Genomic DNA, 15,334 nt, shown 5'->3' on the forward strand with positions numbered 1-15,334 from the left:
TTATAGAAGTTACAGGTATGGGCCTACAACCACCCGGCCGGCCGCTAGAGCATCAAAAGCATATTACATACATACAGCAAAAAATTCTCAGCGGTGCACAGTAGGAAAACAGGAGTGATCAATGGTGCAGGCCTCAAAGCTCCATGCCCACAGTACGGTTCCATTTTCTTAATACAAAACAACGTAAACAAACCACAACCGCAAGGCAACCCTCGATCCAAAGTGACAACACGTGCTCCATAAGTGGGGGATCCAAACCAGCAGCAAAATTCTGAAGAGGGGGACGGGAGTAGATCAGGGACTGGGGGACCGCGCGCCCGCGGCCAAGGGAGGGGCGCCATCTAGGGAGACGGAGCCGGCGAGGCCGCCGGTAGCAGCGGCGGCTCACAAATACCCCCGCGGTAGGCGTTCCAGGGGCCCCAGAGTTTCATCCACGCCCCAGGCTTACCCCTCGCCACATACACCACCTTTTCACGGAACATACACCAATCCATATGCTCTTTCCAGGCCGACACCGCAGGGGGCCTCTGGGATCCCCACAATTGGGCAATATCACGCTTGGCTATCATGTATCCCAGAGTCACCCACCGCGCCTGCGGGACCGAGTAGTCATTTGGTTCCCAGACATTCAGCAAGCATCTCCTCGCTTCAGGCAGCAGCGCGACACGCGTAACCATTCGTAGAACCTCATGCACACCACGCCAGAATCGCTCCACCTTCGGGCACTCCCACAGTATATGCATGAAAGTCGCCAACGCACCACAGCCACGCTTACACATTCCATCACCGGCAAAACCCATACGTAAAAGCCTTGGCCCCGTCACGTAGACCCGGTGAAGGATCTTGAGCTGGACGAAACGAAGGCAAGCCGGGATGGCCACCTCTTTCGGAGAGGCCACCGCGGAAATCCAATCCTCGTCGTCCAGCTCCAGCCCGTCGGCAACCCAAGCCTCGCGGAGACTAGTCAGCAGACACGATCTATCGTTAATCAATTTTTTGTATATGAGGGAGATCGTGCTGTCCGGGACATGGCCATCTAGCACTCTGTCCTCCAGGGGGGAAGACTCCGGAATGGATGCAACATCCGGGAAGACGGAGCCCAGCGCATGGCGGACCTGTAGGTACCGAAAGTACTCACTGCCCTGCAGCTGAAACTCCGCCTGCAGCGTCTCAAAAGTTTTGAATCCCCCCCTCGTCCAGAGATCTCCCACCGTGCTGATTCCGATCGTGTCCCACTTCTCGAAGCCCTTCGACGTCCACAGGGAGCCCAACCTCTCAGATGCATACAGCGGAGACGCTCGGGTCAAACGGTCCTTCCACCCCATGGCTGCATTAGCCGCGTGCCAGACACGCACCATGACACGCGTCGGTCCCGTCAAACGGGAGTCGGGCGCGCCAGAGTAGAGCGCTCGATTATAATCGCCACCGGGCAGAAGCGTCCTGTCCATCTCAAATGCCGGGTTTAAGGCGGGCCTGTAAAGGCCATGATTAATTGCAGCTAGTTGGGAGGCCCAATAATACCGTTTGATGTCCGGGAGGGCGACCCCTCCATCGTACCACGGGAGCGTCAATTTAGCCAGAGCAATACGCGGCCTCCCGTCCCAGAACAGGCGCCGCTGGAGGCCCTCCACCTCGCGAAAGTAGCGTGCCGGGACCAAGTCCATGGTATTCTGGAGGGCGTAGAGGAAGCGCGGCAGGGACATCATTTTAAATAAGGCCGCTCGGCCGAGCGGCGAGAGCGGCAGACGCCGCCAGCGCACCACGTCCTCCCTCAGACGCTGGAGGGGGGGCAGCAAGTTCCGCTCATAGCGGGCCTCCGGGTCAAGAGTGATATATATACCCAGGTACCGGAAACCCTGGGAGGCAATCTGGATCGGACAGTCCCGTGGCAGGACCGGGGCCTCCCCGGAGAGCACATAGACACAGGATTTCGCCCAGTTGATGACCAGGCCTGAGTTGCGACCGAAGGAACGCAAAACATCAACCAGGACGATCAATGACTTGCGCGGGGAGGCGAGATACAAAAGGATATCGTCAGCATAGAGGGACACGCGGTCCTCATGCTCGGGGGTCCAGCGGAGACCACGGATAGAAGGGTGCCACCGCAGCCACTCCGCCAGGGGCTCCATGGCCAGGGCGAACAGGAGAGGCGACAGGGGACAGCCCTGTCGCGTGCCCCGCCCCAGCGCGAACGGGGCAGATACTCGCCCATTCACCACCACCTGCGCCAACGGGCCCGAATATAGCAATTTGACCCAGCTGACGAAACCCGGGCCGAACCCAAACTTCGCCAGCATCGCCCAGATATATGGCCATTCGAGCGTATCAAACGCCATGGTGGCGTCCAAGGACGCCAAGATGGCCGGCTCCCGCACAAACGGGACACGCGCGAGCACCCCGTGTAAGCGCCGCAGATTAAGCGCCGTGTTGCGGTGTGGTATAAAGCCCGATTGGTCTTGGTGGACCAAATCGCCCACCACGCCAACCAACCGGTTGGCCAACACCTTGGCGAGGATTTTGGGCTCCGCGTTCAGAAGCGAAATTGGCCTATAGGATGTGACCCGCTCACGGGGCTTCCCCTCCTTATGGATCACTACAATTGTAGCCAGACGCTGGTCCGGCGGGAGGGAGCCCTGCGAGTGGGCCGCAAGGAACATCGCGCGCAGGTGGGGCGCCAACACATCCGGGCGTAGTTTGTATAGCTCAATGGGAATACCATTGGGGCCCATGGCCTTGCCGGATGCAACCGAGCGAATAGCCGAGGCAATTTCGTCCGAGGTGGGCGGGGCATCCAGCGAGTCCCTGTCCTCCACCGTAAGGGAGGGCAGTGCGATGTCCCGAAGCAAGGCATGGGAATCTTCCTCCGAGCAGGGAGAAACCGGGGAGTAGACTTCGCGGAAATAATCCGCGAAGCAGGAGACAATGGCTTCCGGCTCAGTGACGCACACACCATCCATGCTCTCAATCAAAGGCACCACGCGGCTCGCTCTTTCCCTCTTGTCCAACCACGCAATCAATTTGCCCGCCTTGTCACCCACATCATACAATCGCCCCTGCTGCTCTCTACTGAGGCCCCTGGCCGCCTCCGTGACGAGGGCCCGATAGGCCGCCTGCTTTAAGTGCAAAACATGTAACTTGGCGTCCGTTACCCCGTTCCCCAGGTCACCCTCCAGTTCTGCAATCTCGGCCTCAACCCGGGTCACCTCCTCCCGCTCGCGCCGCCGGGCATTGGAAATAAAGGAGAGGGCCTCCCCTCTAAGAACCACCTTGAAAGCCTCCCACAGGGAGATGGCAGACGGGACCGACCCCACATTCTCATCGAAATAGCGCTGTAAGGATTTGATCAAGTCGGCACGAATGGTGGGGTCGCGCAAATACCATGCATTGATCGGGGCCACTCTGCCATCCCCCCTCGGGAAGACGTCGAAATGCAACAACAATGGGGAGTGGTCTGAGATACCCCGTGCCAAATGGCGCACCTCCCCCACCCTCCCTACATGGGCCGCCGGGACAAGGATGTAGTCAAGCCGCGAGAGGCTACCATGGGCCCCCGAGTGGAAGGTGTACTGTTGCAATACGGGATGCTTCAAGCGCCAGCAATCCACCAGGCCCAGCGTGTCTAAAAGGCCGGGCAGCCATGCCTGTGCCCGGGGGAGGTCCCTAGGGGGATGGCGATCCATAGACCCAGAGGCAACCGCGTTAAAGTCCCCTCCAACCACCAACAGGCCACCCGGAAGGTCCAGAAGGAGGCGACCCAGGTCCGCAAATGTAGTGGCTTGTAACCCAGGCGGGACGTACACTGATATAAAGATAAACACTCTACCCTCCATTCGTCCCACCAGAACAGCGTAACGTCCCCTCTCATCATGGCGCACCTCGTCAATCTCCAACGGGAGCGAGTTCTTGACCATAATACCCACCCCCCGCGAGCCCGAAGTGAAGCCGGAGTGGGCCGCCAAACGATATCCCCGCCGATTCATTGCATGAAAGGTGTTACCTATAAGGTGTGTCTCCTGCAGAAAGACAACATCTGGTGAAATACGTTTTAAATACTGCAGGACCACACCACGCTTAATCCTATCCCCCAGGCCGTTAACATTCCATGACAACACAAGCAAATCCCTACCCCCCATCATACGTCAAAACAATCGGTCGCCCCCCACCGAGCATCTTAAAAACAACAAAACAGTTGCGGGTTTGCCTTGCGGTGTTAACAAACAACACACCCCCCCCACCCCCCGGTCCCAACAGAACTCCCCCCTCCCTGCACCCCTGCATGAGCCCAGACAGCCCCCCCAAAGTGCAGTGTGCCTGTCGCCCCATAGCTAAGTACTAACTAGTCCCCCAGAGGAGGAGGGAAGCCCCCAGCAGACCCCACCCGACCTCCATGGGAGGGGAACATACGAAGGCAATATATGGTAAAGGAATAATATCCAGAGCAAGGCCTATACAGTCACCCCTCAATTCTGATCCGGCGGGCCCTCCCCGCCAGCCGCGCCCCCCCCACCCCGATCTCCAGGCAAAGTATCTAACCAGTCCCCAGCCGCCTCGGGCCGGTCGAAGAAGTGCGTACGGCCATCCACCTCCACCCTCAGCTTAGCCGGAAAGAGCATTGAGTACTTGAGGTTTAGGTCCCTTAGGCGACGTTTAATACCGAGAAAGCTCTGTCGCTGCTTCTGGACCGCCGGAGTAAAGTCTGGGTAGAAGTGTACATCCATGTTGTCCAGCCTGACCGGTCCCTGTTGCCTGGAGGTCTGGAGGATGGCGTCTCTGTCCCGGAAATTAAAAATCCGGGCAATAATAGGCCGCGGCGGGGCACCGGTCTTAGGGCGGCCCCCAGGGACCCGGTGGGCACGCTCCACCGCAAAAAGCTTACTCAGCCCCCGGGGCTGGAGATGGGTCAGGATCAATTCTTCCACTAAGAGATCTGCCGCCTCCGCCTCTCGGCCCTCCGGCACACCAATAATGCGAACATTGTTCCTCCGGGCCCGACCCTCGGAATCCTCCAGTCGCCGGTCCATCAGGGCGCTCGCCTGGCCAAGCCGGCGCACCTCCTTCTGGAGGGCCACCACATCCGTCGTGAGGCTCGTTGTGGTGTGGGCCAGGGAGTCAACTCGGTCGTTCGTTTTTGACAAGTCTGCCCTCACAAGGCCCACATCCACCAGGACCGAGTCAATTTTTTGCGCCAAGGTATCGAAACGCTGGTCCACCGAGGCCTTCATCTCTGCGATGGCGCCCATGACGTCCCGGAGGGTCAGATCCACCGGTTGGGCAGGCGCCTCCGTCGGGCCCACCAGGGATGACCGCGCTGTCTCCGGAGAACCCTTCTGGAGCGTATAGCGATCCATACTATTGGCCTGGTGCGCCGTGCCACGGCGGGTTGTCTTCATCTTCGCCCGGTCGCCATCTTGTTTGGTGGACATGCTGGCCCTTACACCGTCGTGCCAAGATCTCCAAACGGGCCGCCACACCAAATCACGGGTGTCAGGGGGGGGGACGGGGGCGACCACCGGGCCGCGGGTCAACCCACCGCCGGCGGGTCAGCCGGGCACCTGGACAAGGCAACACCACCGCACCCCGCTCCGCAGCCCGACCCCGCCTGAGGCAAGGAGGGCGCAAAAGCGAAAGTGAAAGTGCGGGGTACGCGAGTCGCCCAGCCCCGCTCGCCGCTGTTATTCACTTCGTCCCCGGATCGCCCCACTACTCCAATCCGGGGGGCCGGCGAGGAGAAGGCCGCAACCTTCAATCGATGCTCCCACCGGTGTTCGGGGTCCGATTCGAGCCCAAAAAACGGGCGGCGCCTCAGCTCGGGTTCACCGACACAGTCCCCTCAACAAGGACAGGATATCGCCAGGATTAATTCAGGAGGTCGCGGAGGTCCTCGGGAGCCTCGCACCTACGCGGCCATCTTGGTTGCGCGCTAGGCTCCTCCTCCGCACTTATTTTTTTGTTGCAAATACTATGTGTCTCTCCTAGACGTTGCTTCTTGCTAACTATTTTGAAAAATGCAAACTTTAGGCTTTGCAAAGAAGCCATGGTTTATATTCAGTCGCTACCTTTGTTGTTTATTTGTTGGGCTGTGGTGAAATTTCTACTGGGTGTCATCAAATTGTGGAACCTGTTGAACTGATTCTCATGTTTTTATCAGGACTTAGTTGTATATATGTATTTTAGGATCGTAAATTAACTTGTTTTTAGGTCTCGCCTAGGCAGCGCGCATGCGATGCACTAGGAGAAGACCTTTAGAAATCGGTCTGCTCCTTTTCAAGCACACTCGTGCTTGTGCTGGCATCCACCTTGCGGGAGCGAACAGCGGCGCGCGTGCTAATTGAAAACATGTGGCCTGCGCGCGGCTGCTCACTGTCGTGGATGCCAGCACAAGCACGAGTGCAAGCATTAACATGCCAGTGTGTTTATACCCAGATGCTTGAAATATCAAAAGTGGCCACATGATGGCATCAGAACATGCATTATATCTGCTTGTATTCTTCGTTTACTAAGTTATAACTTATGTTCCTGTTGTAAAAAAAAATAAAAAAAGGAAATGTTGTAGGGTGAAGTATCCTCATGCACCTCTATCACAAGGATAACTTATTATTAACATGGGTTACACACTCTGGATTGGAACTGTGTATGCGTGGCTCACTGCAATGTTTGTCAGTTACTGGTGGTTCCTCACAGACGCCGGGCTCCTGTTCGTGGGTTTATGTAAACCCTGAGATAAACCTCTGAAACTTACCTGCTGTTTCCTCAACATCCTTACTACACCCACCCCACCCCATCTCTTTGGGCTTGCCCCGCTATCGATGCAGCACTTGAGCACGTGCCACAACGTACTTTTTGCACCCCCCCACCCCCGAGAAAATGTTTGCGAGCACCCATGCATTAGATCCAGTAGAGTGGTAGTTCCTTTATGAAAAGGCTGCTGTCAGTCATGACACAGTTCCACTTAGACACAGGATTTGTTCCTGTGCTTTATATGGTGGTCCCTTACAAAGCGCACAGTAGGTTTGGTTTTATTTATTAACCTGCGGCGTTCCCATGTTTTGAATGTTTGTGTTCCCTTGAAGGAACTTTGATCCAGAAATAGTCTGTGTGTATTTTTCAATACTTCTGTTTTATTGCTGCATGGCTCCCATCTGGGCTGGCACAGATACGATAATAGTCTGCAGGAGGAACATCTTGTCAGATGCCCTCGGATGACAACAACAATCAATAGCAGGTCTTTGTGGCTGCCTCTGAAAAGCACTGATCCGGCACAGCAAACACCGCCCATCACCGCTGGCAAGGTACGGGCTGGAGGGGTGCTGCAGCCTCTGGAGGAAGAGTGCGGAGATGGCAATCTGCGCCACCCTGGAATGTTTCCGAGCACAACAAGACGCCACCGCGCTCCCCCGCCACCCCTCAGAGATATAAGCGCTTTATTTATTGCGGACCGTAAACAAAGCCATTTGCGGAGCGTCCTAATTGCAGTAATGAGAACAAGTCTTGTCTTTCGTTCAGCCTGTTGAATCGGTAATAGGCCTGACCAGGCTAGCTCAGCTAGTTGAGCGCTTGCCACAGAGGTGTCTAATCACTGCTTTAAATTCCACAGAGCTGACTTTGGCTACAAAAACTCGACAGTCAGCTCCATTTCCACTCATGCTAGAATTTGCAAAAAGGAAAAAAAAAGAGAAACTACTGTTTGTGTTTTTGCACACCCCTTAGTCTCATTATTACAAAACGCAGTTTATTTATTTAAAAGCAGATAAGATGCAACATATAGAATCATAGATGGGCATATGGGAATGTTTTTCAGCTGGGGGTTCTGAGTGGCATCACGTAGACAGAGAGAGCAATTTTTGAGTGGTCTCTGATGTCACCCATACCCACGAAGATGCAAAAGACCCAGCTTTCCGTGAATTTACAGTGGGCTTAAAGACCTCCCTTTGATTACCATTGGTTGGCTTTCACTGTCAATTGCTGACTTCTTATTCAATGGCTAGCATTGTCCATTCCCTGGAGCTTTCCCTCTTTACTTACTCCACTCTGCTCTTCTCTACTCTACTCCACACCATGCCACTCTACTGTACTTCACCCTACTCTATGCCAGTCCACTCTATGCCTCTCTATGCCAATCCACTCTACTCTATGCTGCTCTAATCTACACCAGTCCCTGACACTCAATTCCACACCACTCTACTCTATGCCAATTTAAACTCTATGCATTGCATAAACAAATAAACTAGAACACATTTTTTGTATTCATTTGGTTTTTAGTACAATACTTCAGTTGTATATAATGTTTTTTCGGTTAGATATAAGGTGACAGAAATAGTTACAACACTTTTTTTCATTATAACTTATACATTTTCAAACATGCTGCACAACATTCACAATACTCTACAACACATATTAAAAATGTTAACAAACCCAAACACTTATAACGCCCCAAAGGCGAGACCTATTGGCTATGCCAATGCTTGTTATTGTTTTTGCCCGTGCTCTTATGGTTCCTGCATCCAACTGGATAAAGTATGACTTGACTTGACCTTTTGGATTATTTCTTTCATATGGAGAGCATCAAACAAATTATTTGGAAGTTACAAGTGTCATGCACTAGCTTCCAAGTGAGACCCGAGTAAGGTATAGAACACAAGGCATTCCCCACGATGCTCTACACTAAAAGCACTGCAGATAGCTTCAGAGATTAGTCAACAGATACAGCCCAACCCAAGCACTAAGATCAGCTTAAGTCCCTGGTTTACAGCTTCCCATCACAGCATTAGGAGAGATAGATGTGCCCATCCCACTACTGATTCAGTAGAATATCCTCAAATAAAAAAGGCAAACTGGTTCAATTTCTGCAAAATGTTCATCAAATGTTTTACAGCTTACTTCAGACCTCTAAATACCTGACATTTACTATAAATGACGATTACACACCTAGACCGAGCCACCTTTCCAAATGTATGCGCTATGTAAATGTGTAAATGTAAATGTGCAGATATTTATATAGCGCAAATCACCAACCGGTCTCTAAGCGCTTGCTTAGGGAACCCGTCCTGGTATTCCCCTGTGAGATAACCCAGCAGGGCATCCACAAGGTGAAAGCCAGGCATCCCGCCGCGAGGGGCCATTGTGGAGATTAAGCAAGGTACTGCCCAGAGTCGCAGAGTGTGAACCCATGAATCAAGTATGCACTGGAGCGAGAATTATCGAGTCCATGGACAATTTATGGACTCAAGACCCAGCCGAGCTGGGAATTGAACCCTGGTCCTGGGCTGACCTCTGCTTCCAGGTCTGCCTACTCTAACCAGTGAGCCACACTTCCCCACCCTATCACTATGGCCCTGCCCAATAACCACTCAAGTCAATTAGTGACCACAAAAGGAAGTTTTAAGAGTGCCACTCTGACCTCAACATGAGGCAACACACGAAAATGCCTGCAAATCAGAACGGGAAATTATTTTTGATTATAGATATGTCAATTTTACCGAGGAGTGCTTTCCATTTCCAACAAAATGGTAACAAAGTAGGCAAAATACTTACAAGGCGACTACAATACAGAACTTGAAATCGCATCTGTATATTTTATACAAGTGACTTAACTATCACTGCTTGGTTTCTGTTTTATTTCCTGCTTCTGTTAAATCTAACTGATATCATTAAATAGCAGTTATCGAAGAAGTAAAGATACTTACGGGTTCCCAGTAATTGAATGTCTCATCACAGTCTGAGATATTACTCAAGAGCGCTGCACAAAACCTTGCTGACAGAAGACACTTGAAAGCAGTAGCTCCTTCGGGTGCCCAAATGTGTCCAGTCTTAGCATTCGAGGAACTGATAAAACAAAAAAAGAGCGTTACCAGGGATATGTATGAGGGAAGCAAAAACAACGTTTATAAAAGCTAAGCCCACAACAAGGGATCAGTACACATTGTTATGCACATCAAAGGTGTAGCTAATGGAGTCCTGGTGACAAAACAACATTTCTATTTTACCACAATCCGCTGCTTTGTTTAGTAGTATATACATGCAACAAAATATATATAGTGTGTATATCCAGGAATTTCACTGATCGCCATTTAATGGTAGAACCAGATAGATTGCCCATCCCTACTGCTCTGAGTCTCGAATGAAATCAGCCACTTGGAGCGACGCTTCAGACATCTACTATTGGTCTACAGAAATAAAATTGCTTCTTGGAGACCACAGTTTTTTGCTATATCACCAATGGAAAACAAAGATATTTTTACCAACCAGGACCTTCCCAAACAATGCCTAGCCCAGACAATGAAAGAAACAGTCCATGCTGCTCCGGACTGGGGTTGAGTCCTCAGCCTCTCCAATGATTCCCAGCTACCTCCAACTAGTCTAATAGAGATGGAAAACTTCTCCCCACCTTTGATTATTGCTGAAGTATTAAGTTATGGTTTCTCTGTCATTTATTGAGCTTGATGAAGGTTGGATAACAACTAAAGCATTCTCCGAACTGGTATAAAGAAAGCACATTTCAGACGTCAGTGATTTCCAAATGGTGGTACGAGCTGAGCTGCCAATATGCCACAATGCACTGGCACTTGCCTTGCAATATTGGCCTGAGCTTGTTTGAGAATCCTTCTGGTGGTTATCTGGACATTCACCATTGTGTATGAAGCATTGAGTTAACAACCTATAAAGCAGTTGGGAGTCTAAGAACTGTTCAATGATGTAACTGGTCTTAAAAAATGTATCCATGCAAAACAAAGAAGATCTTGCTGTTGGCCCGTGGCTTTGGCACAACTTGTTAACAAAGGTTTGGAAACTGGCTTTTCCATCTCACAGACTCCAAGATGTGACTCTCGAATCTTGCTGTCAAATATCTGTAAAGCCTCAGAAAGCCGGGCCACAAGCGTTCTTTAAACCGGTTTACGTTACAACACACCTGACCATGAACGCTCATCAGAGATTCTCAGGTTTCTCTAGAATTACATTTTCAGAAAATAAGCTGTAGGTCTCATTGGCCAACTGCTTTGGGTCAAGTTGTCCAAGAAAAAAACCCACAAGTATTCCTCATGCAGTGCCGTCGTCACAAAACTGTATGTAAATTAACCGATGTATCCTTTCAGCCACATTGGTTTACAGTATCAAGTAAGACACAGTACCTTTACCTGTTCCAGTTCAGGATAGTTAGAAAAATGGACTAGCAGAACAGGAAATGACGTAGCTGCAAATGACTGAATTCCAAGGTTAGCACCCTCATGGATGAGTATTTCCCTGCAATCAGCGATAGCCTAATCCGTGATTGTGTAATTTCGCTTGGTGACAGTTTAGTCCCTTCCCACCCCTTCATAATTCTCATTATGATAAATAGTTGCCCCTCTTCAAGAAGTCCACTCAGAAACGTGACAGCGTACCTGTGGTTGACATCTTATTGCCCTTACCCACTAAGATTGTTCTTCTTGCGATTGACATATGAGTGAAAACCAAAGGTAAAACCCTTTGTAGTTTTTGATGGACCACTCTAATCACTAAAATGGTTTTGAATCTTACAACTTTGAGCAGCATATCTAATATGAATGGCAGCACATGTAAGTGACATAACGGCCACATGACGAAGTCTCCACTGAGCAGTCTCTCCTCAATGGCAGCCATTCTAATGAGGGAACAGTTCCTCCTATAAGTGTTAGGGCATTCTATGAGACCGACAGCTCCTCCACCCCCCCCCCCCCCGCCACCATCCCCCTTCCCCCACCACCACCCCACTAGCAATCCTTTCTCAGTGACATTCCGTTGAGTCAAGCTTTCCTGCGAGTGAAAGTCATTTGTGTGACTGACAGCCCTCCTCTACGTTATGTAAATTCCCCAGCACACGTAAATATAAAAACTCTTAAGTTTCAGTTAGTTATTAACAATCACAGCAGGCCAAAAAACATATCGAAGAGTCATAAGTTAGGTCTTCTTCTTTTCTTTTATTCAAGAAGCCTCCATAAGACACTCCACAGCCAACACGTGTTTCGTCGTGTAGGGATTGTGGTCCCACGACTTCATCAAGGCTGTACAGGTAAAAAACATATATAAAGATCAATACATGGACTCTCGAAATATTTCATTACATGGGTTTCTATTGTGAATAGTTAAGAGATAACAATGTGAAGAGAAATTCAAAATTGGATCAAACATATCAAATCGAAATCTCACAAATACAATGAGTTGAAAGATGAAACATTGTGAGAGCTGAAATTTAAGACTATGACCCCAAAAGGATGGAGAGAGAAAGGAAAATCCAGACGCAAAATACCGGAGATGACAAAAACGTGCCCTGAAAGAGAGGTGAGTGAAATTGACGGTCCCTTATACCATAGTCAAGTAACCTCCACGTTACACATGCAAACCCGTGATGACTTCCACAGCCCTATTTTACCAAAACTATACAATTTTACCTAAATTCCTTGTTTTATCATGAGTCTGAAAAACATGAAGTGTAGAAAAAAATCGAAAGAAAAGGTATCAGAAACAATTCAAGGGGAATTGGATAACATCCATACCTATACTAATTAAAAGGACAGTCACCTACTTGAAATGTGGTACTAATTCCAGACCACACTGGGTTCTAAACTCCGACGATGATATAGCAAAATTTCTCACAGTTCTGTTCTCACGTGCTACGTCAAATTCAAATTCACAGTAAGCTGTAAAGAACCAAGAGTGAGGCCCGTGAAAACTCGTATGAAATGCAGGGCTCATTTGTATCAGGAATAGTCAAACAAGAAACTTCTTATATCTCTATAAGGCCGATATTCCCTATTATCTGAAACAGTTGAGTCCAAACTCCATCCGAAACCACATGAAGTATCACTAATAAACACAAAATGTTTATAAGCCGCTACCACATCCATCGCATCATACGTTGTCCAAACCCTAATAGTTAATCTTGTATATTCGTACTATAATCAGGAACCAAAATCATCTACTCCAGAGTACTTATATTATCTCACCTCTCAAAATATCTGACGATGTGTGTCCACCGTCCTCTGAAACAAACGCGGCTAAGCCGAGTGCAGCAGCCCGTATCCTGAGTGATTCCGCCAAAACCTTCAAATCTTCAACAAACTGAAAACACTTCCTGATGACGTTAACGTGTCGCGTCATAAGTAATAAACAAAGAGAAAAGACTCCGTAATCTCTTAAGATTCTCTGTCCCCGAGTTGTGAAAAACAGCAGTTTAGAAAATTAACCCTATATTTGCAAAGGTATATGTTTATAAAACCTCAATCCTAAATTAGGATCCAGAGAGTGAAATCTAGTTTCAAATATTTAAATTAAGAGGTGAGGTGACGTCAGAAAGCGTAACGTTGATAACGCGAATAAGTAACATCAATATCTCCGCCTTGCCGCTCCACAAATTTCCGTGTGTATTTCAAACATAGTGCCCTTTAATCTCTCCATCAATTAAGGTCATTACAATATACTCCATTAAATAATTCCTTCTAATTAATCACTTGTGTTATGAGCCCAATAAAACCACACGGTCGATATCAATAGAATGAGACAAAAGTTATACATACAGTTCAACATAGAAATAAGACATCTTATTAGTAATGTTCCAAATAATCTTCCTTTTTCTGATTCAGGTTACAGACGTATCTAGTCCTCAGCCTGCCCCTGATCCGGTATTCAACAACTCATACAGATGTCAATGTATGTCAGGCATGAACACAGACATTCTATCTGCCTAAGAAATAATGTAGCTCCTGATCAATATTTAAACCACATTCTGTACTCCTCAATTTTAAAATCCATAGTGCTTCTTTCCGTCTCAATGTCAATTCCCTATTCCCACCCCTTGGGTGTCTGGGTATGTGATCTATTCCGTAAAATTCAAAACGTCTATTGATAGTTTGTTCTGAACAGATAGACATATGTGCCGCTAGAGGATACCTCGTGTCCCTGTATTTCATTGAATAAAAGAAAAGAAGAAGACCTAACTTATGACTCTTCTATATTTTTTTGGCCTGCTGTGATTGTTAATAACTAACTGAAACTTAAGAGTTTTTATATTTACGTGTGCTGGGGAATTTACATAATTTGTGCTAGCTTTGCTTCCCTCTGTAGAGTTCGTGGTTCTCTACACCTTTCAGCACCGTCACAGAAGTAGAGAACAGGAAACTAGTGTGTGAATCTTTTAGTGGCGCCAACATACCTATGACCTATACCACGTTTCTATCTGTAAGCCCTCCTCTACGTGCCTAACCCTTGCTTTATAGACAGTGTCTCCCTCGTGTACAGCCTATTATGAGTGATTGACAGCTCTTCACCTCAGCAACAGTACCTCCCTGAGTGACAGACACTCTGAGTGACAGCCTCTCACGTGAGACAGAATCTCTCTGAGTGAATCACCCTCTTCCCAGTGACAGTCCCTCGTGTGAGAGATTTACACATTCAATGATTGACAGCACCTCTGTTGACGGCAGGCAGGGCAGTATACCTCCATTTAGTGACTGTCTTATGAATGATAGACCCTCCTCTAAGTGGCACTGGCAGACCATCCTATGGGTCGCAACCCTTTCTCTGAATGAAAGCAGCTGTTCTGCGGTTTGCTTACTCCTTCCATCAATGAATGGGGTAGTCGTAGTCATCCGCTGAGTGACAGACCCTCTTCTATAGGCAGTGCCTACTACGAGGGACTGATAGCGGCTCCTCTTAGGACAGTGCCTCGTCTGAATGACAGTATCATTTGAGTGACTCTCAGTCCTTCCTCTGAATAGTGACAGTCCTTATTGTTGTTTTCCTCCACCCTTCTTCTAATGACATGGAGCCCCAGTCAGAGACAATTCCTACTTTTCTGTTAAGTCCTTCTTGTTGGTTTCAGCCATCCTGACACCTTTCCTGTGAGCAGGGAAGCCACCTTTGCAGAATTTCCCTGGACAGTTCCTTGCGTTCAGAAGAACTACAGCTGTGGCGCCTAAGTCCTCAAAACCAATCAGCATGACGAAAACATATTTTATCAGTCGCCAAAATGTATGCCGGCTCGTTATTGGACGAAAAAAACTCCTGTTTGAGGCGTGAACGCTTTCATCAGTTACTTATTGGCTATGAAACAGCAAGGACTGCATTTTGATTTGGGATTGGCTGAAAAAACTCGTTGCGGTTGTTCGTTGGGCGTAGGATGTCGTGGTCTGCTCTGTAGATTTCGGTTGGCTGAACAAAATATTGTTAGCTTTTCATTGGTTTTTGTAGCTGAACGCATCGGGAACCTGGCAGGGCTCGACTGTGAGCGCTCTTGTCAATCTTTCATTGGCTGTTTATCGCCTATAACAATAATCTTGAGCGCGTGCGTAACGTTCTGCCTCCCTGCCGGGCCACGCACGGC

The 15,334-nt window shown here is 49.1% G+C and overlaps 1 protein-coding gene across 1 annotated transcript in view; it reads right to left on the reverse strand.

Annotated features, from left to right (window-relative positions):
* Positions 1-14,940, reverse strand: part of ALG9 (ALG9 alpha-1,2-mannosyltransferase) — a 640,871-nt gene extending 625,931 nt beyond the window's left edge. Inside the window, exons 1-2 of the mRNA XM_085645802.1 lie at positions 14,803-14,940; positions 9,684-9,822 (exon numbers count right to left, since the gene is read on the reverse strand). Of these exons, the coding sequence (XP_085501928.1) occupies positions 9,684-9,822; positions 14,803-14,837 (174 nt within the window). The 5' untranslated portion in view covers positions 14,838-14,940. The remainder of the gene's footprint in view (positions 1-9,683; positions 9,823-14,802) is intronic.
* Positions 14,941-15,334: the final 394 nt, after the last annotated feature.

Source organism: Triturus cristatus, chromosome 3_1, assembly GCF_964204655.1.
Source record: "Triturus cristatus chromosome 3_1, aTriCri1.1, whole genome shotgun sequence".
NCBI lineage: Eukaryota > Metazoa > Chordata > Amphibia > Caudata > Salamandridae > Triturus > Triturus cristatus.